This window comes from Hirsutella rhossiliensis (assembly GCF_020360975.1).
Source record: "Hirsutella rhossiliensis strain HR02 chromosome Unknown scaffold00012, whole genome shotgun sequence".
In the NCBI taxonomy this organism is placed as follows: Eukaryota; Fungi; Ascomycota; class Sordariomycetes; order Hypocreales; family Ophiocordycipitaceae; genus Hirsutella; species Hirsutella rhossiliensis.
In genome coordinates this window covers 2,531,304-2,557,537 of record NW_025408678.1, presented here as the reverse complement: position 1 = coordinate 2,557,537, position 26,234 = coordinate 2,531,304, and the positions used below count along the sequence as shown (strand labels likewise).

The following is a 26,234-nucleotide window of genomic DNA, read 5'->3' as shown; positions in this document are numbered from 1 at the left end:
AGCTGCCGGATTGATATAACGATGCTTAAATATATGATTAGATAATCGTTATCTAATGAAATAGAAATCTTACCTCGTATAGGAGGAGTATGCGCATTTCTGTCCCAGGATCGTAGGCATTCCAAGAGATTTAAAATTTTCATGTTTATAGATCCTTGCCAGTCGGCTACCCAAAGATTACCCTTGGAGAAGAGTCACTCTGTCGTAGTAAATATAGACGCAATCGATAGAATGTTAATGGCTGTGAAAGATAAGTTAGGGAACTGCTGCGCTGGGTGTGACTGCCATTTCAACGGATCTGATAGGATTATTATAGGCCGGCGATAGCATGCCTCGTACACGTCGCTATCTATGTTGGAAACTGGCATCCAGTTCATGGGTGGTGTTGCATGCGGGAGGTGAGGCTTTGAGTGGCTCACCCGTGACCGCAGGCACCCATGCACGGACCACGTCGCCGCAGCCAAACGCGTGGGGGCCCGGAAAAAAGCCTCCAGCGAGCTCCGCAAGAAATGTCGCGCAGAATTGCACGACCCGAGTCGGTCACCATCTCGAGCCGGCACTTTTCTTCCCGCACTGGGAGACCGCACTGGGGGAAGATCAAAGAAGAGAGGTGCTGGACAAGGGCAACCCGTCGCGACAGCCTTTTGCCCAGGAGCAGCAGCACGATGCGCGGCCCGTCTTCGCCGCTGCTGCTGAGCACGGCGCGGCGACTGCGGCCTCGGCAGCCTTGGACGACGACATACGTGTGCCGGCTATGCAGAGGCATACAGATCAGTGCCGCGCCGAGCACCGATGCCGCGCGGGCTGGCATGGACGCCTTTGGCACGTCGACGGCGGCGCCGAGGAGCACGGCTGGTATGCAGCGGCGACGTCCGTGAGGGTGATGCATGCGGCTGACGCTTCGGCTTCCCCAGATGCTCGGTTCGAGGTCCTCGGCTCCCCGTACTCGCTCCTCTCCGTTACTCTCTCGGCGTCGCAGAAGCTCTACACTCGGAGGGGCACGCTCGTGGCCGTGGCCGGGCAACCGGACAATGTGAGTGCGAGTGGAGGGCGTGGCGGATGCGGCAGGAAGAAAAGATGCAAAGGAAGTCAACGAAAAGACCTACTCGGACTGACAGACTTGTTTCCCTACTAGGCACGGTCGACGCTGTCGTTGCTGAACCCCCTTACGCGGGCCCCGTTGGGCGTCCCATTCCTGTACCAGCGGATATCCGCAACGTCCCCCATTACCGCCCTCATCGCGACAAAGTCACCGACGACGACCTTTAGCGTCCTGCATCTCGACGGAACGACGGATTGGATCGTGTCGCAACGCAACGCCCTGCTGGCCTGGACCGGGCACACGCTCTCGCTTTCGTCCCGCATCCAGAGACAGCTATCCGTCGCCCACTGGGGCAGCACGCATGTGACGGGGCGCGGGCTGGCGGCCCTCTCGGCGCCGGGCCAGATTTACCAGCTGACCCTGGCCGAGGGCGAGGAAATGGCGCTGCATCCCGGCAGCGTCGTGGCCTACTCGGTCTCAAGGGACCGGCCGCAGCCCTTTCGGTTCAAGAGCTCGACCCTGCGGCTCCAGGTCCCGTCGCTGACGTCGTGGATCCCCGAGACGGACCTGATGCGCAACCTGCGCAAGACGGACACGTACAAGTTCCTGGCCCGGGCGTGGTGGAATCTGCGGACGACGGCGCGGCGCACGATATGCGGAGACCGGCTCTTCCTGCGGTTTAAGGGGCCAACGACCATCATCATGTCGAGCCGCGGCGTGCGCGTGGCCGACGTGCTCTCCCAGGAGCAGGTCAACGAGATTGCCGAAGCGCCGGCCAGGCCCAGGCCCGCGGCCCTGGAGCCTCCCGGGCAGCGGCAAGAAGGCGGACAAGAGTCAGGGGCGACGGCGGAGCAGGCCCCCAGCGCTCTACACGTGGCGTGTGTCAACAGAGACGGCAAGGTGGCGTTTGAGGATGCCAAGGACCTGAAGGAATTCATGCGGTGACTGCCTTGGATGCAAGGCCGCTTGATGCCCCCCCTGATGCCCTGCACGTGTATTGTACATTAGCTTACTCTGACGACGAAGCGTTGGGCCTTGCTCGTATAGCCGAGATGAAAACACGGATTCGTCTCGCAAGGGGAGAGAAAGGCACGATTGCTGACTTGGACAACGGCCCCCTCGGCCACGGGTCGTAGGCCGATTCACGGGCTACAGGCCTCTTCGCGGGCGCGAAGGGCGACGGCTCGGAGCCGAGACGACGCGAGTCCCGGGCCGTCGGCGGCTAGAGGCTGAAGATCCCTGCATCAGCCTAGCCTGAAGGCCAGGGGCCGGCAGGTCTCCGAGTGATAGGCGGTAGCGGCAGGGGGCGCTGCGCAACACTGACCGAAAGTCAAATAGCCCCCAAAACACACACAGCTGGGCGTGCCCCCGTTCCACGACAGCCTACTAGTCTCCAGCCCAGGGCTTTGAGTTTCGTTTAGCGCCGCCTCAGGCCCTATTTTGCATTTGTTACAGGGCAGTGGACTTGAAACATGGCTGGGTTGCCGCCGCCCGCGTTGCCGTTTGCAGATCATACGAGGGCGCTTTGCTTTCCAAGACGCTTCACTGCCCTCGTTCGTATCCGGCCCTGCACGAATCGTGTTGGATACTGCATGTATGTACATGTTCTTTGATGGATGGAAAGAGATGGGGGAAAGGGACAACAGCGACAACAGCCCTTGTTAGACTCGCGCCAGGATGGATAAATCCGAAGCCCACTGCCGAACCCGCACCACACGTGGCGGCCCCACGCAGCTCTCTGCTTCCATTCTCTCTAGGTGGAATAAGGGTTTTGTGGGATAGGGGTTTTATGGAATAGTCGGTTCGTCATGATACGGAGCGGCGCCGTCTCGCGCCTTCTGACACTAACAAGGCTACTCGGAGACCGAGCGTGGTGGAGACTCGGCAGGTCCGTGTAAGGCACAGCTGCTCTTGGACGTTGAGTATTTAACTCTTGTTTTAAGTCCGTGGTCTGTGGAGGGTATATCCGTAGTCTTCCTTCCTTCCGTTCTTCCTTCCTTTCCCTTGGCCCCCTGCGTAACTCCATCGACTCGGCAAGCCCAAACTGCCTGAATCTTCTCTGTGCCACGGGCGTTGGGACCAGCGAATTATCCAGAAGCACCCTCGACCCCTGCTCTTCTTCGGCTCTGTCTCTTGTTCTTCATCCCAGTCATTGCCGAGCAATACCGCCAACTCCCCGTCGTCATTGGCTTGTCCTGCCTCGACTGAGACCGGACGAAGGCGTCGCTGGCCAGCCACTCCGCCCTGCTGCCGCCGCTGCCGGATATAGTCCTGGAAATACGAGGCGGAGGAGGAGAGAGAGAAGCAGACAAGGGAGATTTCAAAGGAAAGAGGATCGGCAAAGGTAGCCCACCATGGCAAACTCGGCGGCACCATCCCATTCCTCGTCGTCAGGCAGCCTCTATGAGAAGCACGACGGCACCTCAGACACTCTTGTTCGCTCAACGACCAACACGACGGAGGATGAGGCAACGGCAACTGCCGAGGCGGCTGGCATGCACCTCGGTCCCGATCCGGCCACGCTTGGCGACGACAAGAACAGCGACGGCGGCGCCGACATGGAGCGAGGCCGCCGCCGGGACATGTCCGCCGATGCCAAGCCCGAGGCCGGGCCCCCGCAAGCCGCCGGGCCCGGCGACTTCCCCGACGGCGGGGCCGCGGCGTGGCTCGTGGTCGCCGGCGGCTGGTGCGCCCTCTTCTGCACCTTCGGCCTCATCAACTGCCTCGGCGTCTTTGAGAAGTACTACGTCGCCGGCCCGCTGCGCGACTACAGCAGCTCGACAGTCAGCTGGATCATGTCCGTCCAAGTCTTTATGATGATCTTTTGCGGCACGGTAGTATGTGGCCCCTCCCTCTCTCCTCTCTCCTCTCTCCCTCTCTCCCTCTCTCCCTCTCTCCCTCTCTCCCTTCCCCTCTTGGTATGCCGCACTCTTCTGACAATGATCAGTTTGGCCGTCTCTTCGACAACTACGGCCCGCGCTGGATGCTCTGGGGCGGTTCCCTCGCCTACGTCTTCGGCCTCATGATGGTGTCGCTGTCGAGCACCTACTACCAATTCTTCCTGTCGCAGGCCATCGTCGGCGCCGCCGGCTCCAGCGCCGTCTTCAACTGCTGCATGTCGTGCCTCGTCACCTGGTTCTCCCGCCGCCGCGCCGCCGCCTTTGGCATCATGGTGTCGGGCTCGTCTGTCGGCGGCGTCGTCCTGCCCATCATGATGACCAAGCTCATCGACAGCATCGGCTTCCCCTGGATGATGCGCACCATGGCCTTTATCTTCCTCGTCCTCCTCATCTTTGCATGCCTAACCGTCAGGTCGAGGTTGGCCCCTCGCCCGCGGCCCTTCCACCTGATCGAATATGTCGACAGCCTCAAGGACGTCCGCATGGCCGTCACCACCTTCGCCCAGTTTCTCTTCATGTGGGGCATGTTCTTGCCCTTTAACTATGCCCTGCTCCAGGCCGAATCCATCGGCATGTCCCCGTCTCTTGTTCCGTATCTGCTGCCCATCATGAGTGCCGCGAGGTGAGTCGTGGATCTGCCCTCTTTCTTGGCGGGGGAGAATAAAACTGACAGCAGACAGCATCTTTGGCCGCATCGTCCCCGGAATTGCCGCCGACAAGCTCGGCCGCTACAATGTCATGATCCTCATCACCTTCACTTCAGCCCTCTTCTGCCTCGTCATCTGGGCGCCCATCAAGAACTCGGCCGGCATAGTCGTCTTCATGGTCATCTTTGGCTTCTCATCGGGCGGCTTCATCTCGCTCTCCCCAACCCTCATCGCCCAGATCTCCGACATTCGCCAGATCGGCACCCGCGTCGGCACTGCCTTTGCCATCCAGTCGCTCGGCGCCCTGACCGGAAGCCCCATTGGCGGGAGCATCGTTGCGGCCCAGAACGGCAACTTTCTCGGTCTGCAGCTCTTCTGCGGCTTCACCATGCTTGCCGGGTCCATTGTCTATGGTGTTGCGAGATACATCCAGGCGGGCTTCAGGGCGGAGAGGATTTAGCCCGACGAGTAGATGCATGTAGTACATGGTGTCTTGATACAGGGCGTAATGAGCATCGCTTTAATCAAAAGAAAGGAGAGAAGAGTCGGAAGGTGGAGGAAGTAATCGGGCTTATGAACCAGTTAAAGCAGACATTGCTTTCGAGGGCTAGAGGCAGGCCTCGGCTCCGTCGAGTCTAGACCGAAGATTCAGACGGGAAAAGAAAGACTGGGGGCATGGAGTCGGCGGACATGGAGTCTCACGCATTCTAGATCCTACACTACCTCGACTTGCCCTCGGCGAATGGAGGAGAGTCGGCGACGTCGCGCACAAGCGAATCTCGATTCGCACGACAGCCAACGCAACGAGATTCATGTCCAGCCAGCTCCCGGGCCTCGGATCGGGAGAGGCCTCGACGTGGTGCCACCGAGGGGATTTCGGGAGGAGTGGCTGCAAGGGGACTAGAGAAGGGAGAAGAGAACGGGGACATGGAACCAGGTTTCACAGCCTGACGTCAATATTGCTCCCCTGCAGCGCGGGGCAATGACGACTGTGTACGCACATGTGTATGCTTCATAATATAAGAATCTGTATATATATCTATATCACGGCAGCGCAGGATCTGAAGCTCCCGTCAGTATCTCCAGACTCATATACATCAACACGAAAGAATACCAAAACAAGAAAGCAGACAAAGGAAATAAGCACCAAGAACTCAATGCAAACCACTGAAAAGCCACACAAGACAATGGATTCTCCGGCCATCAGGACGTCTACTCGTTCCTGGGCGACGCTGCTCCACCGCCCCGAGATGCCCCAGCCTCCAGATCCGCCACGGCCGACGGTGCCCGAGATTGGCAGCGAAGGAGACGGCACGGCCGACTTTTGAGCACAGGGGCGGACGGCGTGTTATTCGAATGGGTGATGCGAAAGGGAAAGGGTCCTGGGGTTGAACGCATAATGAAGGGGGGGGTCGGGCATGATGCCTGTCTTCGTGCGTATTTCATACTTGGAATCACTGGCCGAGTAAATCAAGAGAGAAAATGTATGGCTAGGCAAAGCAGACGAGTGTGTTGAATGGCGGGAGCCCTAGAGCATGTGTGCTCGGCAAGACCACCAGCCCCGCCGGCCCCCGCCGCGTCACCTCGCGAGTCGGAGAAGAGGAAGCGCCATTCATCATCATCACCATCATCGCCATCACCATCATCGCCATCGCCATCATCGCCGTCGCTGGTGCAGTAGACGAAGCGTGCCATGGACGGCGCCTCGAGCTCGCTCTCTCCCGAGGTCCTTGCCCTGGCCGCCAGGATGTACGACGCGGCCAGACGAGGCGACCTGCCCGTCTTCCAACAAGCTCTGCCGGCCGGCCTGCCGCCCAACATGAGGAATGAAAAGGGCGATACTCTGGTGCGAAGAAGGCTCTTGTTTTCCGTCTCTCCCGTGCTCACCCCGTGGCAGCTCATGCTGGCCGCATACCATGGCCACGCCGACCTGGTCAGGCTCCTCATGGAGCACGGCGCAGACCCGAACCGGCTCAACGACAGGGGCCAGAGTCCCCTCGCCGGCGCCGTCTTCAAGAACGAAGAGGCCGTCATAGAGGTCCGTGGGCGCGCCTGAGAGGACGAGGGGCCGGCCAAGAGACTGACAGCCGCAGGCTTTGCTCGAGGGCGGCGCGGATCCCGAGCACGGCAGCCCCAGCGCCCTGCAGTGCGTCGAGACGTTCAACCAGGGCGGCAAGTGGAGGGCCAGGATGGAGGCGGCGCCGGGTCGGGCAAAGGCGGCGCCTGCGGAGGCATTGTGACATCGTTTTCTTTTCCTCTGGCTTCGTGAATCTCTTGGTTCCCTCTCTCTTCGAGTCTTCGAGATACTTGCGAAGACGTACCTTATCGGCCATGGTGGGGGCTTCATCTTATCGCCTGTCCGGGAACACGGGAAAGTAGAGATACTTGGGCAGTGGGCGCTCTGAAGGGGACTAAAGGTACCTATACAGCAGGCCGCGACCGTGGCCCGTGCACCAGCAACATTTTTCGAGAGCTGCCATTTCGACGACGACGACATGCGATGCTGAGCATCAACCACACGCCATCGCTCTCTCGCCCGCCATCTCTCGCGCGCAATAGCCACGCATAGGCCCCTCCCGTCAACCCTCACACCCGTCGTCTTCCAAGGCATTCCGACTCCTGGGCGACGCGTTCGCTCCAGGAGCCACCATCGCCGCCAGCCACCATGTCGTTCGGAGGCCAAGCACCCACCATCATTGTCCTCAAAGAAGGTAAGCCATTCCGCCTCTCTGACTTCTTCTTACTGTTCCGCGCTCAACTCGTTATTCAGGAACCGACACCTCCCAGGGCAAAGGCCAGGTCGTCTCCAACATCAATGCCTGCTTAGCAGTCCAGGCCACCATCAAGCCCACTCTGGGCCCCTATGGCGGCGACCTGCTCATGGTCGACGAGAATGGCAGGCAGACAATCACAAATGATGGCGCCACCGTCATGAAGGTAGCTGCCAACGCAGACACTCAAGCCAAACAAGCCGTTAACGCCCCCCCTCCAGCTCCTCGACATCGTCCACCCCGCCGCCCGCATCCTCGTCGACATTGCCCGCTCCCAGGACGCCGAGGTCGGTGACGGAACCACCTCGGTCGTCGTCCTCGCCGGCGAGATCCTCAAGGAGGTCAAGGACCACGTCGAGCAGGGCGTCAGCTCTCAGATCATCATCAAGAGTCTGAGGAGGGCCTCCCAGCTAGCCGTCAACAAGATCAAGGAAATCGCCGTCAGCACCGACGAGGGCAACCACCGCGAAACCCTCTCCAAGCTAGCCGCCACCGCCATGACCAGCAAGCTGATAAAGCGAAACACGGAGTTTTTCACAAAGAGTACACTCACCACCCCCTTTTCCGCGCAACAACGCAGCAAAGACTGACTAGTGTGTCGCGCTCCACAGTGGTCGTCGACGCTGTCCTGTCCCTCGACCAGGACGATCTCAACGAAAAGCTCATCGGCATCAAAAAGATCCCCGGTGGTTCTCTGACCGACTCCCGCTTTGTCAACGGTGTCGCCTTCAAGAAAACCTTTTCCTACGCCGGCTTCGAGCAACAACCAAAGTCCTTCAAGAAGCCAAAGATTGTCTGCCTCAACGTTGAGCTCGAGCTCAAGGCCGAAAAGGACAACGCCGAGGTTCGCGTCGAGCAGGTTTCCGAGTACCAGGCTATTGTCGACGCCGAGTGGCAAATCATCTACAAGAAGCTCGAGGCAGTCTCAAAGACGGGCGCAAAGGTGGTCTTGAGCAAGCTTCCTATTGGCGACCTGGCCACGCAGTTCTTTGCCGACCGGGACATCTTCTGCGCCGGGCGTGTCGCCTCCGAGGACATGGAGCGCGTCGTCCAGGCCGCCGGCGCCACCGTCCAGTCGACGTGCTCGGATATCCTCCCCGAGCACCTCGGCACTTGCGGGACCTTTGAGGAGCGCCAGATTGGCGGCGAGCGTTTCAACTTCTTCGAGGAGTGCCCCGAGGCCAAGACGTGCACACTGGTGCTGCGCGGCGGAGCTGAGCAATTCATTGCCGAGGTGGAGCGCTCGCTGCACGACGCCATCATGATTGTCAAGCGCGCCATCAAGAACAACCTCATTGTCGGCGGCGGCGGCGCTGCCGAGATGGAGGTTTCGGCGTACCTGCACCGCTTCGCCGACGAGAAAATCACCCACAAGCAACAGGCCATCATTAAGTCGTTTGCCAAGGCCCTCGAGGTCATCCCCAGGCAGCTGTGCGACAACGCCGGCTTCGACGCCACCGACATCCTCAACAAGCTGCGCGTCGAGCACCGCAAGGGCCGCACCTGGGCCGGCGTCGACTTCGACAACGAGGGCGTGGCCGACATGATGGAGCGCTTCGTGTGGGAGCCTGCCTTGATCAAGGTCAACGCCATCCAGGCTGCGACCGAGGCCAGCTGCTTGATCCTCAGCGTCGACGAAACCATCCAGAACGAGGAGAGCGCCAAGCCCCAGGCGCCAGGCCAGTTGCCGCCGGGGGCTGCCCAACGGGCCGTCAGGGGGCGGGGACGGGGCATGCCGCGCCGGTGAGTGTCGGGGGGGTGCGCGGATGTAGAGGGGGCTGGAGGAGAGGTGACAGATATCAAGAGGAATACAAAAAAGTTAAGAACGAAAATAGGTGGCGGTTTGGAAGAGGGGGTGGGAGGCGAGAAGAGGCCATCGAGGATCTGCATGAATATCCCAGAGACGACCTATGCCGCCAGGGTTGGAATGCCATTCTCAACCGACACCGCAGCAAGGGCCCATACTGGTGGAAAGGTCCAGCACCGGGAGTGATGTACAAGGCGAGGCGGGAGACGTGGTTCCGTGGTGTCTCTATTACGCTGATTCCTTTGTACTGCCCCATCCATCCAGGCCGAGGAATGAGTTTCCAGTTTCAAGAACAAGGGCGCAGGCGCATCACTCGGAAACAAACACGCACCGCCGCCCCCAAGAAGAAAATGGAATCTAGACCCGCTACCAAAAGCTGAATGACGATGCCCATGACTTGTCCAAGCGACAAGTCAGTCTTGCGCCCTCTTCTTCTATGACACACCCCACCCTCCACCTTCTCTGCTCTGCTCATTCCCAGCCGTCCATCTACCCTTGTGCATAAAAGCAAAAGAGAAAAATATAATACAGTGCGACGCATGCACGGCATCGTGCAATGAAAAGGGGGGGCCACTCGTCGCGTAGCCGCCTCTCACCCCCCCGGGCTGCCGAAGCCGACATCGTCGTCGTCGTCGTACAGCCCCCTCTCGCCCCTGGCAGCCCTACGGAACGACGACCCCTGCGCTTCATCGAGCCCCTGCATGGCCTCGCCGTCCACGTCTTGGTGGGGGCCGGCGCCGGTGCCGGCGACATTTTCGTCGACATCGTCTTGTTCGATGAGCATTTCCAGGTCACGGTCCACGGCTGCGGCTGCGGCTGCGGCGGCAGCTGCGGCGGCGGCGGCATCGCTCTCGGCCGGGCCGGCGACAGCGATGTCGTCGTCGACGTCGGTCGCGCTGAGGAGGGCCTGGAAGTCTGCGTGCGGCGGGTAGTGGTCGAAGGGGTCGTCTTCTGGCGGCGGCTGCTGCTGATGCTGTTGCTGGTGATGGTGGTCGGTGGCGGCGGAGGGGTGGTGGTGGTGATGGTGGTGGTGGTGAGGTTGGTTGATGATCTGCGGGTCGATGGGCTGGTACAGGTCCGAGGGATGGTGGTGCGGATGATGAGCGGGAGGAGAGGCGTCGGGGGAAGTCTGGTGATGGTGGTGGTGGTGGTGATGGCGGTGACGTTGGTGCTGGCCGAGAGGCTGGTCCTGGAGCATGGGACTATGGTGCGGAGGAGGCTGCATGTCGTGGTGATGATGAGAATGGCCATGGAGCGTCGAGCCGGACGCCGGCTGGGTGGTCGCGTCCAGGTCGTGGGACGATGCCAGGACGGAGATGTCGCTGGGGTTGGCGTAGGGGCTCGGGCTGGCCGCTGGGCTCGGCTGCGACAGTGCCGGCAGGAGGCTGTGACTCTGCTGCAGGGCCAGGACGCGGTCCGCCGCGGCCATGGTGCCGTCGACCTGCTGCTGCTGCTGCTGATACAGCTGATGTTGGCCTTGCCGTTGCAGTGGCGGTCCGTCTCGTGTCGTCGCAGCAGCACCATCCGTCGACCCAACTCCGGCCGCCGCCTTCCGGCTCCCCCCCGGGTTGGGCGTCTTTCCGAGCTCCTTACACTCGGCGCAGGCGCGGATGACGTCGCTGACCGTCTCCTTGATGCGGCTCCAGTGGTACTTGTCGGCAATGGTGGCCGTCGTCTTGTTGATGCCGCCGTGGTGGATGGCGTGGACGCTGCGGGCCACCTCGTACTGGCGCACGGGGTCGGCAATGACCTCCTTGTCCTTGAGCATGAGCTTGTCGCCGTCGAGCAGCTTGTAGTGCGTCGCGGCGCTGCGCAGCCTGCTTTTCTCGGCGCGGTCGGCGCCGTTGGGGTACTTGCCGTACTTGAGGTAGTAGCGGATCTTGTCGAAGCGCTCCTCGCTGACGAGCTCGTCGCCGTCGCCGGGCCCCAGGTCGCGCCCGTAGATGATGGCGTCGATGAGCCGGTCCGGGTGACTGCGCAGGTTGCCGCACGCGCGCACGCGCCCGATGCGCTTGAAGCCCAGCGCGTCCCAGATGCGGCACGACGCCACGTTGGTCTCGTAGACGAGGTTGAAGACGCTGTACGTGTAGCACAGCCGCGGCGCCCAGTCCAGGTACGCCTCGCCCATGAGCCGCCCGACGCCGCGATTGCGCGACCCGTCCGTCACGATGAAGCTGGCGTTGCACACGTGGCTGCTGCGGCCCGGGTAGTTGGGCTTGATGAAGAAGCTGCCGAGGCACTCCTTGGCCCAGTCGCGGCCCTCGGCCACGTCGCCCTCGCCTTCGAGGCTGCCCAGCAACATGACGGCGCCAAACGACTGGAACCAGTAGTCGGCGAAGCCGTCGACGCTGAAGGGGTCCATCATGGGGTACGTGTCGCCGCCGTCAATCTCGCGGTTGAGCTGGTCGCACAGGTAGACGAGCAGCGAGGGCGGCAACTGGTGTCGCGAGGCAAAGGGCACAATGGTGGCGACGGTCTGCCGGTCCCGGAGGGTGACCTGGCGAGGGACAATGTCAGCCGGCAGGCCCGGGTTGCTGGGGTCCGGGAACGGTGGTTGGCCCGAGACACGGAGGATGGTGGGGCCGGCCGGGTCCTCCATGACGGCCGGCATGGTTCCAGATGGTGTCTGGTTGGTCGGCCTGTTGTTGGTGGTGCAACAGAGACACCAGTCAGAGGATGCCAGATTGTCGGCGAGGATGCGTCGTCGAGCTCCTGCCCGTGTTAGTCCAGGTCTTGCGTATCATATTGTCCAAGAGGGAGGGTGCAAATGCGTCCATGAACGGCAGGGCGGTGCAATGCATCGCCCCTCCAGCTAGGCAGGCAAGCAGAAAGGGCATGGGCGATGGGTAGCCGCCGCAAAGTACCAAGTTCCAGCTCGACATGCAGATATGTAGTACGTGCTCGGTGCTGGAAGGCAGAAGCGGGAGAGGAAAGAAGTTCGGATATAAACAGGCTGACGGCAGCCAGAGAACAAGACGGAATATGAAAAGTCAGTGGAGGCAAGCCTTACCTGACGAACCACGACAATGGGCTCAGTCCACCTCAACTCGCCCTTGGTCTTCTCTTTCGCTCTCTGCCCAGCAGTCCAGCAGTGACTCGAGCCACCAGGAATGAGCCGTCGGAGGAGAGCCCGAAGCTCCTCCTCCTCCTCCTCCTCCAGCAGGTTGTCTGCCTGTCCCCTCCCCCTCCCTCCCCCTATGGCCGACTGCCCGCCTGGGCAAAGGGGGGGAGAGTCGAGTCTCTTCTCGTTTTAATCTAAACAATGGTCGCACCGGGCACAACTTCGTCGGGAAAGTGTTTCGCCTGCGTCTGCTGTGCTGAGATGTTCGGTCGTCAAGGGAGGCCCGTGATGACGGGAACTGTGCAGGGCGAAGTTTCCAGCCCGCCGTGACCGAAGGCACGAGTCACCGAGGGGTACGTAGCATCTGCGAATCATTTCTCCGCTCCGCTTTCTGTACTAGGTACTTGGTACCGTGCTCGTGATGCCCTCAAGCGAGGTACTCAACCGCATCAAGGCCATGAAAAACATTCTACGCTGTCGTCTGCTGGTTTCACACCGGGATCTATTCAGCCCTTTTATACTGTACAGGCACATCCTCCCCCAGGCCGCAGCCTCAACTCTTCCTGACCTTGTCCCCGAGACCATCCTCCATGTCCGCCAGCCGCGTTTCTGCCTTCGCCCCCGTCTCCGTCTTCACCTCAGCCTCTGCTTCTTGACCCTCGGTATTTGCCTTGCCCTGCTCGCCCGCCGCCGTCTCGCCCAGAACATTCATCATCGTTGCCTCGTCAAAGTCCGGCGCCGATTCATCGTAGTGGTTCCTCAGCATCTGCTTCTCTTCCTCGGTGAAGCCCTCCGTCTGAGACTGAATCTTTCCCATGACCTCCTTCTGTTTCACTTTGGCCGCCTCCACCTCCTTCCGCATGTGCAGCTGCAGGTCCGGCGATGTCTTCCACGGCACGTTGCCCTGGCCCGCGTCCTCGAGCCTCCGCTTCCTGCCCTTTTCGCCCGCCCTGCCGAGCACACCGGCTACTACTGCCATGGCTCGAAGGCTTTGGCCAAACATTAGCTCCCTGTTCGTGCCACCCACCAGGGAGGGGTTCAGTAGCTTACCTGTCGTCGTTGGCGGGAATTGTATACGTCACCCAAGACGGGTTTGCGTTGGTGTCAATGACGCCAATCGTGGGAATGTTCTTGAGGCCACACTCGTATAGCAGGGTGTAGTTTTCCACTGGGTTCAAGCAGATGACCAGGTCCGGGATCAACGGCCTCGTGGTGCCATTGTAATCGTCAAAGTCTTCTAGATCCTTGTCAAGGTGGTTCACCACCTTTTTCATCCGGTTCTTGAGGATGACGTCGCGGTTGGTGATGGATCCTGGCGTCCATTTGGTAAACAGATGGCATGCCCTTGCCAGCTTGGCCGCCGTGGTCACAATCTCCATGTGGCCCTTGCGAGTGCCGGCAAACAGGATGAGGCCCCCACGATATGCCACCTCCTCGACCACTCGTGCCGCCCTCCGAAGATGGGCCGCCGTCGTCTCGAGCGAAATGATGTGGATGTCTTGTCGTACACCGAAGATATATCGCGAGTTGGCTGGGTTCCAGATTGATGTGTTGTGCCCCATGTGGGTTTGCGACGCCATCAGCAGCTCCAGAGTCACGTCCTCGGGCCGGGGCGGGTTGACGAGGACATCTGAGGGGATGTATCGCTTCACGACATCGCTTCCAAGTTTCCGCGTGTTTTTCTTCATGCGCTGGAACTCTGCATATTGCTGCGCCGGCGACACGACTTGGGTCCCAATCTTATGCGGTCTCGCCCACGAGGCGCCCTGGTGCTCCCGAACTGCCTCGGAGCCTAGGGCCGTGATGATCTCTTGCGCCGACCTTTGCTTCTTTTTCTTCGACGACAAAGGTATTCTAGGCGGCGCTGCGGCCGGCTGGGGTGTGGACCAAGCCTGCTCCGGCCCGGGAGCGGGAGAGGTTGCATCAGGCGCGCTCTCAGCCTTTGCGTCCTCGGTCTTGACTTCGGTCGACAATCGTCGAATTGTTGCTCGTGGTAGAGGAGCTGCCAAGGCGCGACGGCCTAGACGCAAGCATGAGAATATGTTCTTAGTTTTTCTGCGGTGCAGGTTGACCTACCATGCCGCAAGGCGACGTTTCGTAGTATCATGACGGGCTCCGAACAAGCTCTTCTGCCAATGATGCGTTGTTGAACATGGTTATCGGTACTCCGAAGGTAGCCCAAATTTCGTCCTAGACGAAGATGCAGGGGTGCCGAGCTCGCGCGGAGCCGGTAATTTTCCGCCCGGTCTGCTCCAAAATAATCCCTCCACCTTTCAGCCTCCCAACCTCTACTGACCAGACTTTACAACGCCGGCAGATGATTCTTTTCTTCGCAATCTTTTAAACACTTGTCCCGGTTGAAAACAATGATTAACAAGTGGGTATTTTTTCCGGTTCCAAGAACTCCCTCGAATTAGGTTACACCCTACGAAGTACTTCTTCTATACATGTATTCACGGCTGTCTCTGAGCCCGTTCGTGATTTCATAACCCCCAAATGCAAGCCGGCTTACCGGCTGGTTGCTCGCGCTATGGTGAAGACACCCACAATCACCACGGCCAATGTGACAATAGCACCGGGGAGAAGCAGCTCGTTCGGCACTCCGGCAATGAGCTGCTCAGGGGCGCGAGCGGCCCTGGTCCTGCGCGAGCGGCGTACCACCGAGTCGTCGTCCTCGTCGTCCTCGTCCTCTTCGTCATCAGAGCCTTTCCGGCGCTCACGGAGAATGGAGGACATGAGAGGCGTTGGGATCACGGGCGTCTCCACGGGAGCGCCAGCAGCGACAGGGGGCTTGTCCGGGTCGTGAACATACAGGTCGACCTTGTCACGACGGCGCTGGCGAGCAAGTACAATAGCCTCGAGGAGGTCGTTGTCCGTGGTAATGGAGACTGTGTCACCCTCGTCGTCCATGTAGCTGAGTGCAAAGCCAGAGCCGCTCATCTTGCCGTCCTCGACTACCGGCGGACCACCAATCGTAGCCACTTCGTTTCCTAGCTTGGTGGCAACGGCAGCCGCAAGCACGTCCAGGCCGTGCGAGGCCACAATCTGCACGCGATGGACACGTCCCGAAGGAGCCTTGAACTTGAAGGGGAACGGCGTGTCGGCGGGGTTTAGTGGCTCAGGGGTCTCGGGGACGATGAAAGGCGGGGGCGAGTCGGCTCCAACGTGGGAGGCAGAGTCGCCCGGGGCGACGCTATCGCCAAGACGGTCGCGCGTCGCGTCCGGCGACATCATGCGCGAGCTGAGAATGGTGTGCTGGTGGCTGTGGCTGCCCTCGCCAGACATTAGAGACTCGGACTCGTTGTCGATTGACAGCCAGAATTTGTTCCAGGCCGGCCCCTCGCCGTCGCCGCTCGACATGGTGTTGATCTGCTCCAGGGTGGCGTAGGTCAGTTTCAGAACGTCGACCATGCCGACGATTTCGCCGCCGTCGTTCATGACGGGCAGGTTGAGGTAATGGCCATCTAGAAAGGTAAAGAGTCAGTACGGCTCGGCCAGCAGCCATTGCTCGTTCCGTAGGCCACCTACCATGCATTTTGCGAAGAGCTGCCTGGATGGTCATGTCCATCGGAGCAAAGTCTGGGTGAGGCGTCATGACGCGGACCACGCTGCAGTTGGCGGGGTCAAGGCCAGGGGCGATGACCCGAAGGACCACGTCCTTGCTGGTGAAGATGCCAGTGATGGCACCCTGGTCTTGCACCAGGAGAGCGGTGGTGTGGTTCTCCTTCATCAGCGCTGCAGCTTCCTTGACCGAGGTCCTCACGCTGACGGTGGTTGGTGGGACGCCGTTGAGGACGGACTCGAGCGTCGGCCCGGACATCTTGGAGCGCAGGGCCTCGACGTATTGGATGATTTGCTGCGGCTGGGTGGCGCCGAGCTCTGAATGGACGCCCTCGAGCGCATCGTACAGCTTCCTCGACGAGGAATAGGCCCGCTCGAGCTTCTCCATGGCGTCGTAGAAGCACTTTGTGATGTCCAGTACGCCCGAGATGTCCTGGTTCTCGTCCATGACGGGTAGGTGACGGAAACCCTTCCGAACCATCAAGTCCAGGGCATCAGTGGCGCTGGTGTCTGTTCGGGCGCAGAGCGGGTTCTTGGTCATGATCTCGGCAATGGTGATGTTGGCGGCTTTGTGTCCCGCACCGACGACGCGGAAAGCCAGGTCTTTTGCAGTGAAGATGCCGGCGATCCTTTCGTCGTCGTCGGTGACGAGGACGCAGTCCTCTCGCTTGGCAGCCATGAGCTGGGCCGCCTCGGAAACGGTGGTGGCCGGCTTGATCTGCAGTGCCGGGCTGGGCTTCAGGGCGAGGACGGTGCCGGGGGGCGCCTTGCGGGTAAGGCGGGCACGGCTTGTGAGGTGCTTCTTCTTGGAGAGGTCGTTCTCCATCTTGCGCCGGATGGCCTGTGGGTGTCGGTCAGCCATGAAAGCTCTCTGGGCAGCACTCAGTAGCTCCTACCTCATCGCGCTTGGACTGCTTCTGCCGGCTTGCGCTGACAGACGAGCTCGACTCTGACGGCTGGGGTTCGCCGGCGGGACGGGGGATGCCCGATGCAGCAGAGGCAGCAGGGCTGTTGGCAAAGGGGATGCTCCCGCGGCCCTGGTTGCGGTTGGGCGTGCCTCTGAGCGTGTTTCCAGACATGACGGCTGTGGGGACGAGTCGTCGAGCAAAAACGCAGGGCTGGGTCAGGTCGGTCGGGCACGAGAGACACCTAAGCTCGAATGATGCCTGTGGCCAGCCAGCTGCAAGAGAGCAAATGCGGCCACTGACTGCACTAATACGCAGAAAAACAAGGGAGCGAGTTTTTTTTGGCAAGGTGAGCAACGGGGGGGGGAGGAGGGGAGGGCGGGACTCGACAGGACTCGCCTATTTCCCCCGTGTGCAAGATTGCTATCGCGCGTTCCCGGGTGACCAGACCAGGACCCTGGACAACGACCGTTGTACCTACTGTCGGGTGCCGATGGCAGTACATGTATCGCAGCCGACGGACGATGCAAACCAGGTACAAGCGCCGACAGCGGGGCACTCTTGACCCACTGACAGAGGGGCTATGGGGACCAGGAGGCTAGCATAGGCTTGGCAAAGATACATTGTCTCTTCCTGTCGGTACGTCCCGCGACGCTTCTCGACCAAACTGCTGGATCCGCCTAGTTGTGCAGGGAAAGGAGGAAAGGGGGGGTTTGTTTACTTGGAGATGCTAAAAAAGAGTCCCGTTGCCAGAAATAACGGCGAGCACACGGTCATGGTCATCTAGACAGGTCTCTCCACAGCTTGGCGTCTAACGTTTGTCGGAAGAGTTTGGTCTTTGGGCAGTTTACATAAGTCGGTATGTGCGTGTGTGCGTGTGTTATAAGAGCCCACGGGGAACCGGGCTTCTGTAAGACACCCACTTCAGTACCATCTCATCGTTTCACGCAGCGAAGACTCTGATTCCAGGGAGATCACGAGCTTTGGCTGCGACTACCATTTGCGGATACGCACAGACAGACCACCTGCAAACACATAGTCGGGGAGCTCGCCGGAGTCCCGACGAGTCCAGGGATATCACACACGGCCTACCCTACAGCTCACAACTGGATCCTAGGGCGTGTCCGCCAATCTCGGGTTCAGCAAACACCTAGCTCGGGTCTTGTCGAAACCATCTCGACGCTACCGCCTTTCGAGGTTTAATCACCGAGAGCCAGCTGCCCAACGGTTCATGCAGGTTGATCCTGTTTACTTGCCAGGGCAGGTAAGCAGTTCCGGACGGACGCTCTTGACCACTGGCCAAGAGCTTTCCGTGCACCCACTGCAATAGGGACAGACAACTGACGTGGAAACGTGACGACAGACTGGAGACAAAACGAAAAGTGGAGAGATCGGCGAGTGACAACACCAGGCACTTGTGCAATTGCCGCTCGGTTTAGCGGTACATGGCGTCGTGGGTGCTCGGTGTAGCATCGCCGACTGTCTCACCGAGGCTTCGGCGTAGGGCCAGCACCGTGAATGAATGGAAAGAAAAGAGACTCCCGAAAGAGCAACAGCAGGCTTGCTTGGCTGTTTGACTGCAAGGCCACGGCCGCCCGCTTGGTCGAGCAGCAGAGAAACTCGGGCTGTTTGTTCGACGGCCGCCCCGATCGGCCAAAGCAACCTTGGCGTCGCTCTCCCCAGGCCTTGGCAAGTCTCCGCAAACCAGTGCATGAACATGAATTTTTTTCTTCCTCGCCCAGACGGCGGAGCAGGTCTAAGGAATGTCTTAGCATCTGGGCGCCGTGGTGACGTGATGGTGTGCGGTCTGGCGGCCGTGTTGCCATGGCAACCTGTCAACAGGCAAGCCGCCCAGTACACCTTGCCGCTGCCCCGTCACATTCATCTGCGCCCTGCTGCATCCCGAACCCACTTCCCCAATCCTCTATCGTTACTCTCGATAGCATCTCAAGGAGGACGAGCCAGCCTCTCTCTCTACACACACATTTTTCCCACTGCCATCTCCGGCAGAGAGAAAGAAACACACTCGAGAGAGGCCAAAGCTCTTCTTGTTCACAAACCACACTGCTCATCGCCTGAACAAGGCGTATATACCCCAAACTTGTTCGTGGTAGCAAATACCGCCCTCTACTGAGCGCGACCACGACGCTCCCCTAGCCCGGCGCTCTGTGCTTGCGCTGCGTGAGGTGAGTCGGCACATCCCACGGATGCGCGAGAGAGAAAAGAGGCCTGCAAGAGGGTGTGTCTGTCTGGGGAGGCATCCTAACAGGACGGTTGCACAACAGTTTCGGACCAAAACGGTTTCCCTTCGACAACAACTTCGACCGACGACAACGTTCCCCCTTTCCGGACTCCCCTTGCGACCAATATGCTGTCCAATCCGACCACAGGGCTTCACGCCAGGCAGAGGCAGCATCGCCGCCAAAGCTCGACACCCTCTGCCTTTGAGGGCGTGAAGATCCCGACCTTGCCCAACGCCAACCAGCAAAGGCAGGCCGCCGGCCACCGCCGCGGTCTCAGCCTCGACACTCGACGACAACAGCAAATGGCGTCGCCTACGACACGGCAGGATTACAAGGTAAGTATGAGTACTAACAACCACGGACTAGCACCCAATCCGCAGCATCACGTTCTGCGAGAAGCGCAGCAGCAACGCCTACAAGCACGCCCGGGCACCCACCACCATCATCATCAGCAGCAGCAGCGGCGGCCGCCTCAACCGCAGCAGCAGCAGCATCAAGCGCCGCCGCCGCCGCCGCAGTACGCCTCAATGGCACTTGGCGATCGCGAGAGCTACCTCATGTCTCCCCATGCGACGCCGCAGACTAACCGGTTCAACCCGGCACCGTGTTTCGACACAAGCTCCATCCCCTTCAACCCCTACGGAGCCCAGTTGAACCTCATGATGCAGAAGAACCAGGAGAGCTTTGCCAACAACATGGGCGAGGCCAAGGAGTTCGAGCTCTACACCAACGAAAGCGATCTCACCACACCCACCTTCGTCAACTTCCCAGAAAGTCCCTCCGGCCAGAACTGGACTCCAGAAGACGCCTCTCGGAGAAACTCGAGGAGAATCAGCAACGGCATCGTGGACCGGGTTCACAAGTATGAGAATATGGGCATGGAAGGAATGCAGAGGCCAATGACGCCTCCCAACCAGAATGGAAACAGTACGTTGTGGCCCTGGTCAAGAAGAAGAGAGACGGCTGACGAGCGGAGCAGACTACTATCCTCCCACGCCAATGGAGACCCCCCATGACCGGACGACAAAGCGTGAGCAGCGGCCTGACAGGTTTCACGACGACTATGACGAGTCCATGGAGGAAACCATCAAGCCGATGCGCAACCGGTCAAACCAGCGCGCCCCCAACATGTTCCAGGAGATGCGGCAGCAAGCCGAGAGGAGCCCTGCACAGCCTAGTCCGCCGCGTTCAAACAGAATGCCCAACGCCAAAAGATTCGTCGGAGTGCAGGCGCAGGCCCCTGAGTTTGTGGACATGAACGCCCTGCGGAGCCAGTTCGCCAAGTTGGAGGGCAGATACGACGACCTGGGCTTTGAGGGAGACGCTCTCCATCAGGCCGCAGACCTGCACCATCCGTCGCCCGCAGATGCGCAGCACATGGGGCAGTTCCTGGGGGGGTTCGATGACAATCCAGAAATGCCCCGGTTCCCTCCCCCGGGCCTCGGCGAAGCCGGTTCAAGTGCTCCGTCGAGAAGAGCATCGCCGCACCGGCGCAACGAGTCGGTCGACAGCATCGCCAGCATCGCCAGCGTCGCGAGTGTTGCCAGTGCCGCCAGTATCGCGAGCATCAACATCGAGGAGACCAAGACGGAGACGGGAGTGACAATTGAGGAGATTGCGCAGTACATCCGCAGCCCCGAGACGACCGATGGCAAGTGGACGTGTCTGTTTGATGACTGCGGCAAGAAGTTTGGGCGCAAGGAGAACATCAAGTCGCACGTCCAGACGCACCTCAACGACCGCCAGTACCAGTGTCCGACGTGCAAGAAGTGCTTCGTTCGGCAGCACGACCTCAAGAGGCACGCCAAGATCCACACCGGAGTCAAGCCCTACCCGTGCGAGTGCGGCAACAGCTTTGCCAGGCACGATGCCCTGACCCGCCACCGCCAGCGAGGCATGTGCATTGGCGCCTTTGACGGCATCGTGCGCAAGGTGGTGAAGCGAGGCCGGCCGCGCAAGAATCGCCCAGACATGGAGGAGCGGACGGCAAAGTCAGCCCGCCAACGTAGGAAGAACATGTCCATCAGCTCCACGTCGTCAATGTCGGGCTACTCGGACAGCTCGGCTGTCAACTCGCCGGACAATGACTACAACATGCTGGACGATGTGGTGGATCTGGGGGTCGGCAAGACCGCCTCGTACTCCTCGGCGCCGATGCCTAACATGATGCCCATCCCCCCCCCGACGGCCGTCGAAGCCGCGCCATCGCCGACTGCGAGCGTGCATTCGTTCGTTTCCCCCGACGACATGATGGAGAAGACGCTGTCCAACCCGGCGACACCAGCCAAGAGCGTCGCGAGCCACTACACGACGCCGCCCGAGCTATCGCAGTCGTCTTCGCCGCCGGCGGCTCCATTCTTCGACGCCAGCTTTGGCGGCCCGGGAGGTTGCGACGACATGGCGGCCGCCATGGCTTCGGCAAGCGGAATGGTGGATCCGGCAAACATGGGCGCAGCCATGCCCCCGGGCATCGGCGACCCGGACGAGGATCTGCTGCTCCAGTTCACCAACGACGACGGCCTGGCTCAGTTGGATCGCGACTCGCACATGCTCATGATGACCAAGTTTGACGAAGAGTTTGACAACGTGGGCATGTTCAACAGCGACGACATGTTTTTCGGCAGCAGCTGAAACATGCAGTCGCCTTCTGAACATGCCTCTCTTGCCACATAACCGCGGTATGTACTGATTATGAAGTAACGTCACGCTCAGCTTTGGGACTGTTTTTCTCGTTCGATTCCCTTTTGATTCGACGGCTCGAGCAATCTCGGCTCGGCGCCACGCTCTCGACGCGTTACTTTGCACGGCAGCTTTCTCCCCCACGACAAGGATGTAATGGCGGTTGCGAACAGGGACGACGGCGGCGGCGGCGGCGGCGAATCTGGCGGGTTGGTCAGGGGGAGACTCCAGGACAATGTCTGTACAATATGAGGATTCACGACGGACTGGCTTAGAAAAACTGGCCCGTTTCGATGCAAGGGCGAAAGGATTTGCATTTTGATTTCCTGTTTAAGAGCCAAGGGACCTGGCAACGGGGCTTTGGGCGGTTTTGCGCTGCTGGAGTTTCCGACGACATGCTTTGGCATCTGAGAGAAATGCGAATCAACTTGCGTTGAACCGTGCTTTACCAATTCGTGTGGAGTCAACAGCGATGTATGCTGTATGTAGGTTGTGACACAGACGAGCAGAGTGAATCGACGGCGAAACTGGCCCCCACCAAAAAGTACTTTGGTGCCCCCAACTTCTACAGGCCGTGGGGGCTTCACCTCAGCCCGCCCTCGCTCACCGTGAATCTTCACCTCTACGCCCAAGCAAACAAAACGCCGTATTTGTGGCATCAAGACATTGCCACGTCTCGATCCGCCAAGCTGGCTCGGCCTCGAGAACAAGCAAAGAACCACAAACATGCTGACTCCAACCGTCGCGAATCGGCTGAGCTGGCTCTACGCTGTCGGCAACACGCCCGCGACCAGCCTGACAAGAAGCATCCCCCATGGGCAGGACGCCGACATTCTCACGCTCGGGTGTGGCGACTTGAGGAACGTTTTATTTACAGCTTATGTCGAACGTGGACTCGGTGAGCTTCACTTCTAGCCTGCCTCTTTGCCTTACTCTCTTGCCGTCTTCGTGATCTGACTCTGTATCCAGTGCCCCGAAAGCTCGACATTACCTGCTGTGACTATGACGAGCGAATCATTGGTGAGCGAATACCTCGTCGCACAATGGCTGGAAATATACATTATTAACATTCGCCAGGACGCAATATCATTCTGTTGACCCTGATCCTCGATGACGACGCCAAGGTCACCGAGGGCTCGCTCTGGGACATTTACTACCACCTCTACTTGGACGATTCCACCGCACAGCTCATTCTTCAACAGACGGAAAAGATCCTGCCCCTCCTAAAGTCAGTCGAGGCATGGCGTGACGGCCCGTATGGTCGCACCCTCAAGTTCTGCGACCGCGATACCCTTGACGACGTCCGTCGAATTTGCCGCCTTGTCATGCGCGGGTCCCAGAACCGCGGCAACAAGGCCTTCAAAGACGCCTTCATCCGGCACTCGAAGGCCTCGACAGATTCTCGCGCTCGGCAGCTCGGCAACGGATCTAACCTGGCTGCCATGCGCTCTGCGGCCCCCCTTTCAATGTCGGCCGTGGATGAGCTTGTCAGGGCAGGCAACCAGTACTGGAACGAGGGCACAGTGACTGCGAGAAAGATTGCGGATCCGGTCCCCAACCCCATGTTCGCGGCCTTGGTCTCTGAGCATGGGATACTCCACTACGGCACAGACCCGATCTTGGGCTACCATCTCGCGACTGCCTTTGCGCCGCTCTCCCCTCACTCTCCCCTCGAGCTCAAGGATCCGGTCCCGGCGTTTAGGGCGGGTGCGGCGGCCATGGCGCAGTTTCGGGAATGGATCGCCGCGTTCCGGCTGGCAGTCAAGCGCGGCATTGTGCTGCGATTTGCAGTGGCAGAGGCACTCGCCCTCTGCCATACGCTGCAGCACGTTTCTGCTTCTGGCAGTTCCTCGGCAAACTGGTACAGGCGCCAGTTTGAGCTGAAGCTGCTTGCTCTCGACGAGACTGCCTACGGGAGCGGCCGCGAGGGCCCGGCGGCGTTCGACATGGTTGATACCTCCAACCTGTCGGACCACCTGGGGACGCTCAACGTAGTCATCGCCACGGCTCCGCTGATGAAGCAAAAGCCCTGGGCCACCGTCTACACGGAGCTGATGATCAAGCGGCACGATTCGCAACAGCGGGCCTTTGACAGCCTTCTCTGCGGACACGCGCCGACCGTCTCGCTTCTGCTGGGCGTCAGCCCCGTGCAGTACTGGACCAACGCAAAGTGCGAGTCCCACGTAGTTGAAGTATTTCTCGGCCTTATGACCAAAGAGTCCAGCACAGGCAAGGAAACGCAACTGCACAGCCGCCTGGCCTGGAAGAGAGACGACCAGTTCTCGGGCCAGTTTGGAGGACGCGGCCGGTTGCACATTGAGGCCCAGACCCTCTGCCGTCTGCTCTTTCAGATATATCTTGACATGTTCCAGTGGGAAAGCTATCGAGCCGGCCTCGCTGCCGCTTCGCCATTCTCGAGAAGCGCCACGTACTCCCACTATCACAGAGGCAGCTTCGCCACGCTCCTGCAGCTTGTCAAGAGCCGGGTCAAGACCGACTGGTCACAGGTGTGCTCGGGCCTTCTCGACTCCATCGCACAGGACCGCACGATTGCGCTGTCCAGCAACCAAGTACAGGAACTTGGCGTTCAAATGCACCTGCTGGGGGTCAGCACGGAGCCGTGGCTGCTCAACGAGGTCAAGACGCAGCCTGATGCTGGCCCTCTTAAGGGGTGGAGGGATATACCCCCAGCCGTTGCCGTCACATTCGTGGTGCCCCGAGAGGCGTTTGTTCGACTGTACGACTTGTCCCAAAAGAACAAGCTAGCCTCGCCCACGCTTGTCGGCTCTCTCAGGGCCAGCCCTGCTGCGACAAACCAGTGGCACAATATATACAGCGTCGTGCACATCACCTTTGGCAATGTCAAGTCCAATGCCGGCGAGGACGCCGCTGTTGTGATGGAACAAGACGAGCTCGGATGGGAGGGCTCGTCGCCTCTGATCGCCTCCTTTGTTGTTCCCACAGCCTCGCTCCAGGTGGAGCCGACAACGGCATTGCTTGGGCTTTCCATACCGCCCTCGGCGCAGGGCACAATGCTATATGGACCCATCCTCGGCATGTCCATGTCAGTCTTCGAGACTCGACTCGGGGACGAGAAAAGAGTGTTTGTCTCGAGGCTCATGCCTGGCCAGTCGGCTCATCGCGTTGCTTGTGGCGGCGTGACGCCATTTGAAGATGCCGCTGGCGAAGAGAGCAAGGATCAGAGGGTCAAGATCTCAGCCGAGGTGCCTGCGTCGGAATCGCGCATTTCCACAGTGACGGGCCACGTCGACATCTCCTCAGGCAGAGGCAAGAGTCTTCTACGGGACAAGGCCCCGATCGAACTGCGGCAGCAGGACCCCTTTGTCATCGAAGTCGTCTTTGGACGCGACGAGCTCGTCTGCCCCTTGAGGTTTCCCGTCCCCGTCACCAAGGCGGACAGCAAAACACGCATCGCTCGCACAACTGGCTATGTCGAGGTCATCGCACCTCTGGCCGACCCAGTCGTCTCAGACAGCCTTGCCGACTTCATCTATCCGACGAGGCTGTCTCCCGCCGGTCTGCCCGTGACGTTGAATACGCCACATGTCAACTTGGTCAATCTCCCTGTCTTGAATATGGATGACAAGGCCGCGATGAGGTGGCTGAACACGCAAACATCTCTGCAGTTTTCAGCTCGAGAAATGCAGCTGCGCAAGGTGACTGACGCCAAGAGCGGCATATCCGAGAACCCACGCGTCAACTTCAAAGAGTCGATTTTCACCATGTTCATGCTTGTTTCCGGCCTTCAAGGAGGGCAGACTGGCTTGTTCGCCATAAACCACCCGGAAAGGGGCGGCGTGCACATGCTCATCCTCGTGTCGGCCATGCGGCTGGACGGCGACGCAGCCTCGGTCGTGCTCGACGCAGCAGTAATCCCGCTCACGATGGAGCTCATAACCTCGGAGCGGTTCAAGTCTTTCCTGATCATCATTCAATCGCTCGAGTGCTGCATGCTCAACGTCAACGACGCCGAGCTGATTCTCTGGAAGAGGGCACTCCCGTCTCTGGTGGAGCGATGTCGAACGTGGGGCCATGTGCAAAAATGCGAATACAGGCGGAAAGGGGCTACAGTGCCGTTGAGCATCGAGCCGGGCAAGCAGGTCGTCTGTTCCTGCGGCAATGGCAAACTGCCCAAGGACTTTGTGTCGCTCCCGGAGTGGGATGCGGCGGCACCGAACGCGGTCCGCGTCGCCATCAGCCCAACATATGCCGTTCCCTTTGTCGAGGACGCGGTTGACTCGTCATTTGCAGACATGATGGACGGGGCCGCGCCTCAGACGACCATCAGTGAGAGGTGTCATGGTTGCGGCAGGGGGGAGGGAGGGGCCCAGGCTGTCACGTTGAAGAAGTGCACGAGGTGCATGCGGGCCAAGTATTGCTCGGAAGAGTGTCAGAAGAAGGACTGGAAGAAGCATCGCACAGAGTGTAAAAGAGGGAACTAATATCGCAAACCCATGGGAGGAATATGGGGTCTGGTGTTTGGGCATGAAGACTGCTAGACCAGAATGAAGAAGCTGGTGAGAAATGATGCGGCCGCGCGGCCAAAGATAAATGACAGAATATTCTTCCGAACGAGGAATTGGAAGAGCAAAGCAGC

General features: G+C 59.9%; 8 protein-coding genes across 8 annotated transcripts; 6 read left to right on the top strand and 2 right to left on the bottom strand.

Annotated features, from left to right (window-relative positions):
- Positions 1-665: 665 nt before the first annotated feature.
- Positions 666-1,987, top strand: HRG_09532 (mitochondrial biogenesis AIM24 domain-containing protein; the record flags this gene model as incomplete). Its single annotated transcript, XM_044868003.1, has 3 exons — positions 666-855; positions 915-1,033; positions 1,136-1,987. The coding sequence occupies 3 exons, from the start codon at positions 666-668 to the stop codon at positions 1,985-1,987; spliced, it is 1,161 nt and encodes a 386-aa protein (XP_044717263.1).
- A 1,409-nt stretch (positions 1,988-3,396) lies between these two features.
- HRG_09531 (major facilitator superfamily domain-containing protein) lies at positions 3,397-5,049 on the top strand (the record flags this gene model as incomplete). Its single annotated transcript, XM_044868002.1, has 3 exons — positions 3,397-3,879; positions 3,990-4,564; positions 4,623-5,049. 3 exons carry the CDS (start codon positions 3,397-3,399, stop codon positions 5,047-5,049), a joined length of 1,485 nt encoding a protein of 494 aa, XP_044717262.1.
- Positions 5,050-6,282: 1,233 nt separating this feature from the next.
- HRG_09530 (ankyrin repeats (3 copies) domain-containing protein) lies at positions 6,283-6,829 on the top strand (the record flags this gene model as incomplete). Its single annotated transcript, XM_044868001.1, has 3 exons — positions 6,283-6,435; positions 6,487-6,627; positions 6,683-6,829. The coding sequence occupies 3 exons, from the start codon at positions 6,283-6,285 to the stop codon at positions 6,827-6,829; spliced, it is 441 nt and encodes a 146-aa protein (XP_044717261.1).
- A 425-nt stretch (positions 6,830-7,254) lies between these two features.
- HRG_09529 (TCP-1/cpn60 chaperonin family domain-containing protein) lies at positions 7,255-9,107 on the top strand (the record flags this gene model as incomplete). Its single annotated transcript, XM_044868000.1, has 4 exons — positions 7,255-7,300; positions 7,360-7,526; positions 7,582-7,903; positions 7,972-9,107. The coding sequence occupies 4 exons, from the start codon at positions 7,255-7,257 to the stop codon at positions 9,105-9,107; spliced, it is 1,671 nt and encodes a 556-aa protein (XP_044717260.1).
- Positions 9,108-9,759: 652 nt separating this feature from the next.
- Positions 9,760-11,778, bottom strand: HRG_09528 (his(2)-Cys(2) zinc finger domain-containing protein; the record flags this gene model as incomplete). The annotated part of the gene is made up of 1 exon (XM_044867999.1): positions 9,760-11,778. One exon carries the CDS (start codon positions 11,776-11,778, stop codon positions 9,760-9,762), a length of 2,019 nt encoding a protein of 672 aa, XP_044717259.1.
- A 1,003-nt stretch (positions 11,779-12,781) lies between these two features.
- HRG_09527 (ribosomal protein s2 domain-containing protein) lies at positions 12,782-16,868 on the bottom strand (the record flags this gene model as incomplete). The annotated part of the gene is made up of 7 exons (XM_044867998.1): positions 12,782-13,217; positions 13,279-14,248; positions 14,305-14,357; positions 14,741-14,841; positions 14,887-15,692; positions 15,757-16,630; positions 16,686-16,868. 7 exons carry the CDS (start codon positions 16,866-16,868, stop codon positions 12,782-12,784), a joined length of 3,423 nt encoding a protein of 1,140 aa, XP_044717258.1.
- A 2,194-nt stretch (positions 16,869-19,062) lies between these two features.
- Positions 19,063-21,568, top strand: HRG_09526 (C2H2 transcription factor Swi5; the record flags this gene model as incomplete). Its single annotated transcript, XM_044867997.1, has 4 exons — positions 19,063-19,272; positions 19,318-19,864; positions 19,917-20,436; positions 20,494-21,568. The coding sequence occupies 4 exons, from the start codon at positions 19,063-19,065 to the stop codon at positions 21,566-21,568; spliced, it is 2,352 nt and encodes a 783-aa protein (XP_044717257.1).
- A 774-nt stretch (positions 21,569-22,342) lies between these two features.
- On the top strand, positions 22,343-26,079 carry HRG_09525 (MYND finger domain-containing protein; the record flags this gene model as incomplete). Its single annotated transcript, XM_044867996.1, has 4 exons — positions 22,343-22,514; positions 22,586-22,636; positions 22,694-24,591; positions 24,643-26,079. The coding sequence occupies 4 exons, from the start codon at positions 22,343-22,345 to the stop codon at positions 26,077-26,079; spliced, it is 3,558 nt and encodes a 1,185-aa protein (XP_044717256.1).
- Between the last annotated feature and the right edge of the window lie 155 nt (positions 26,080-26,234).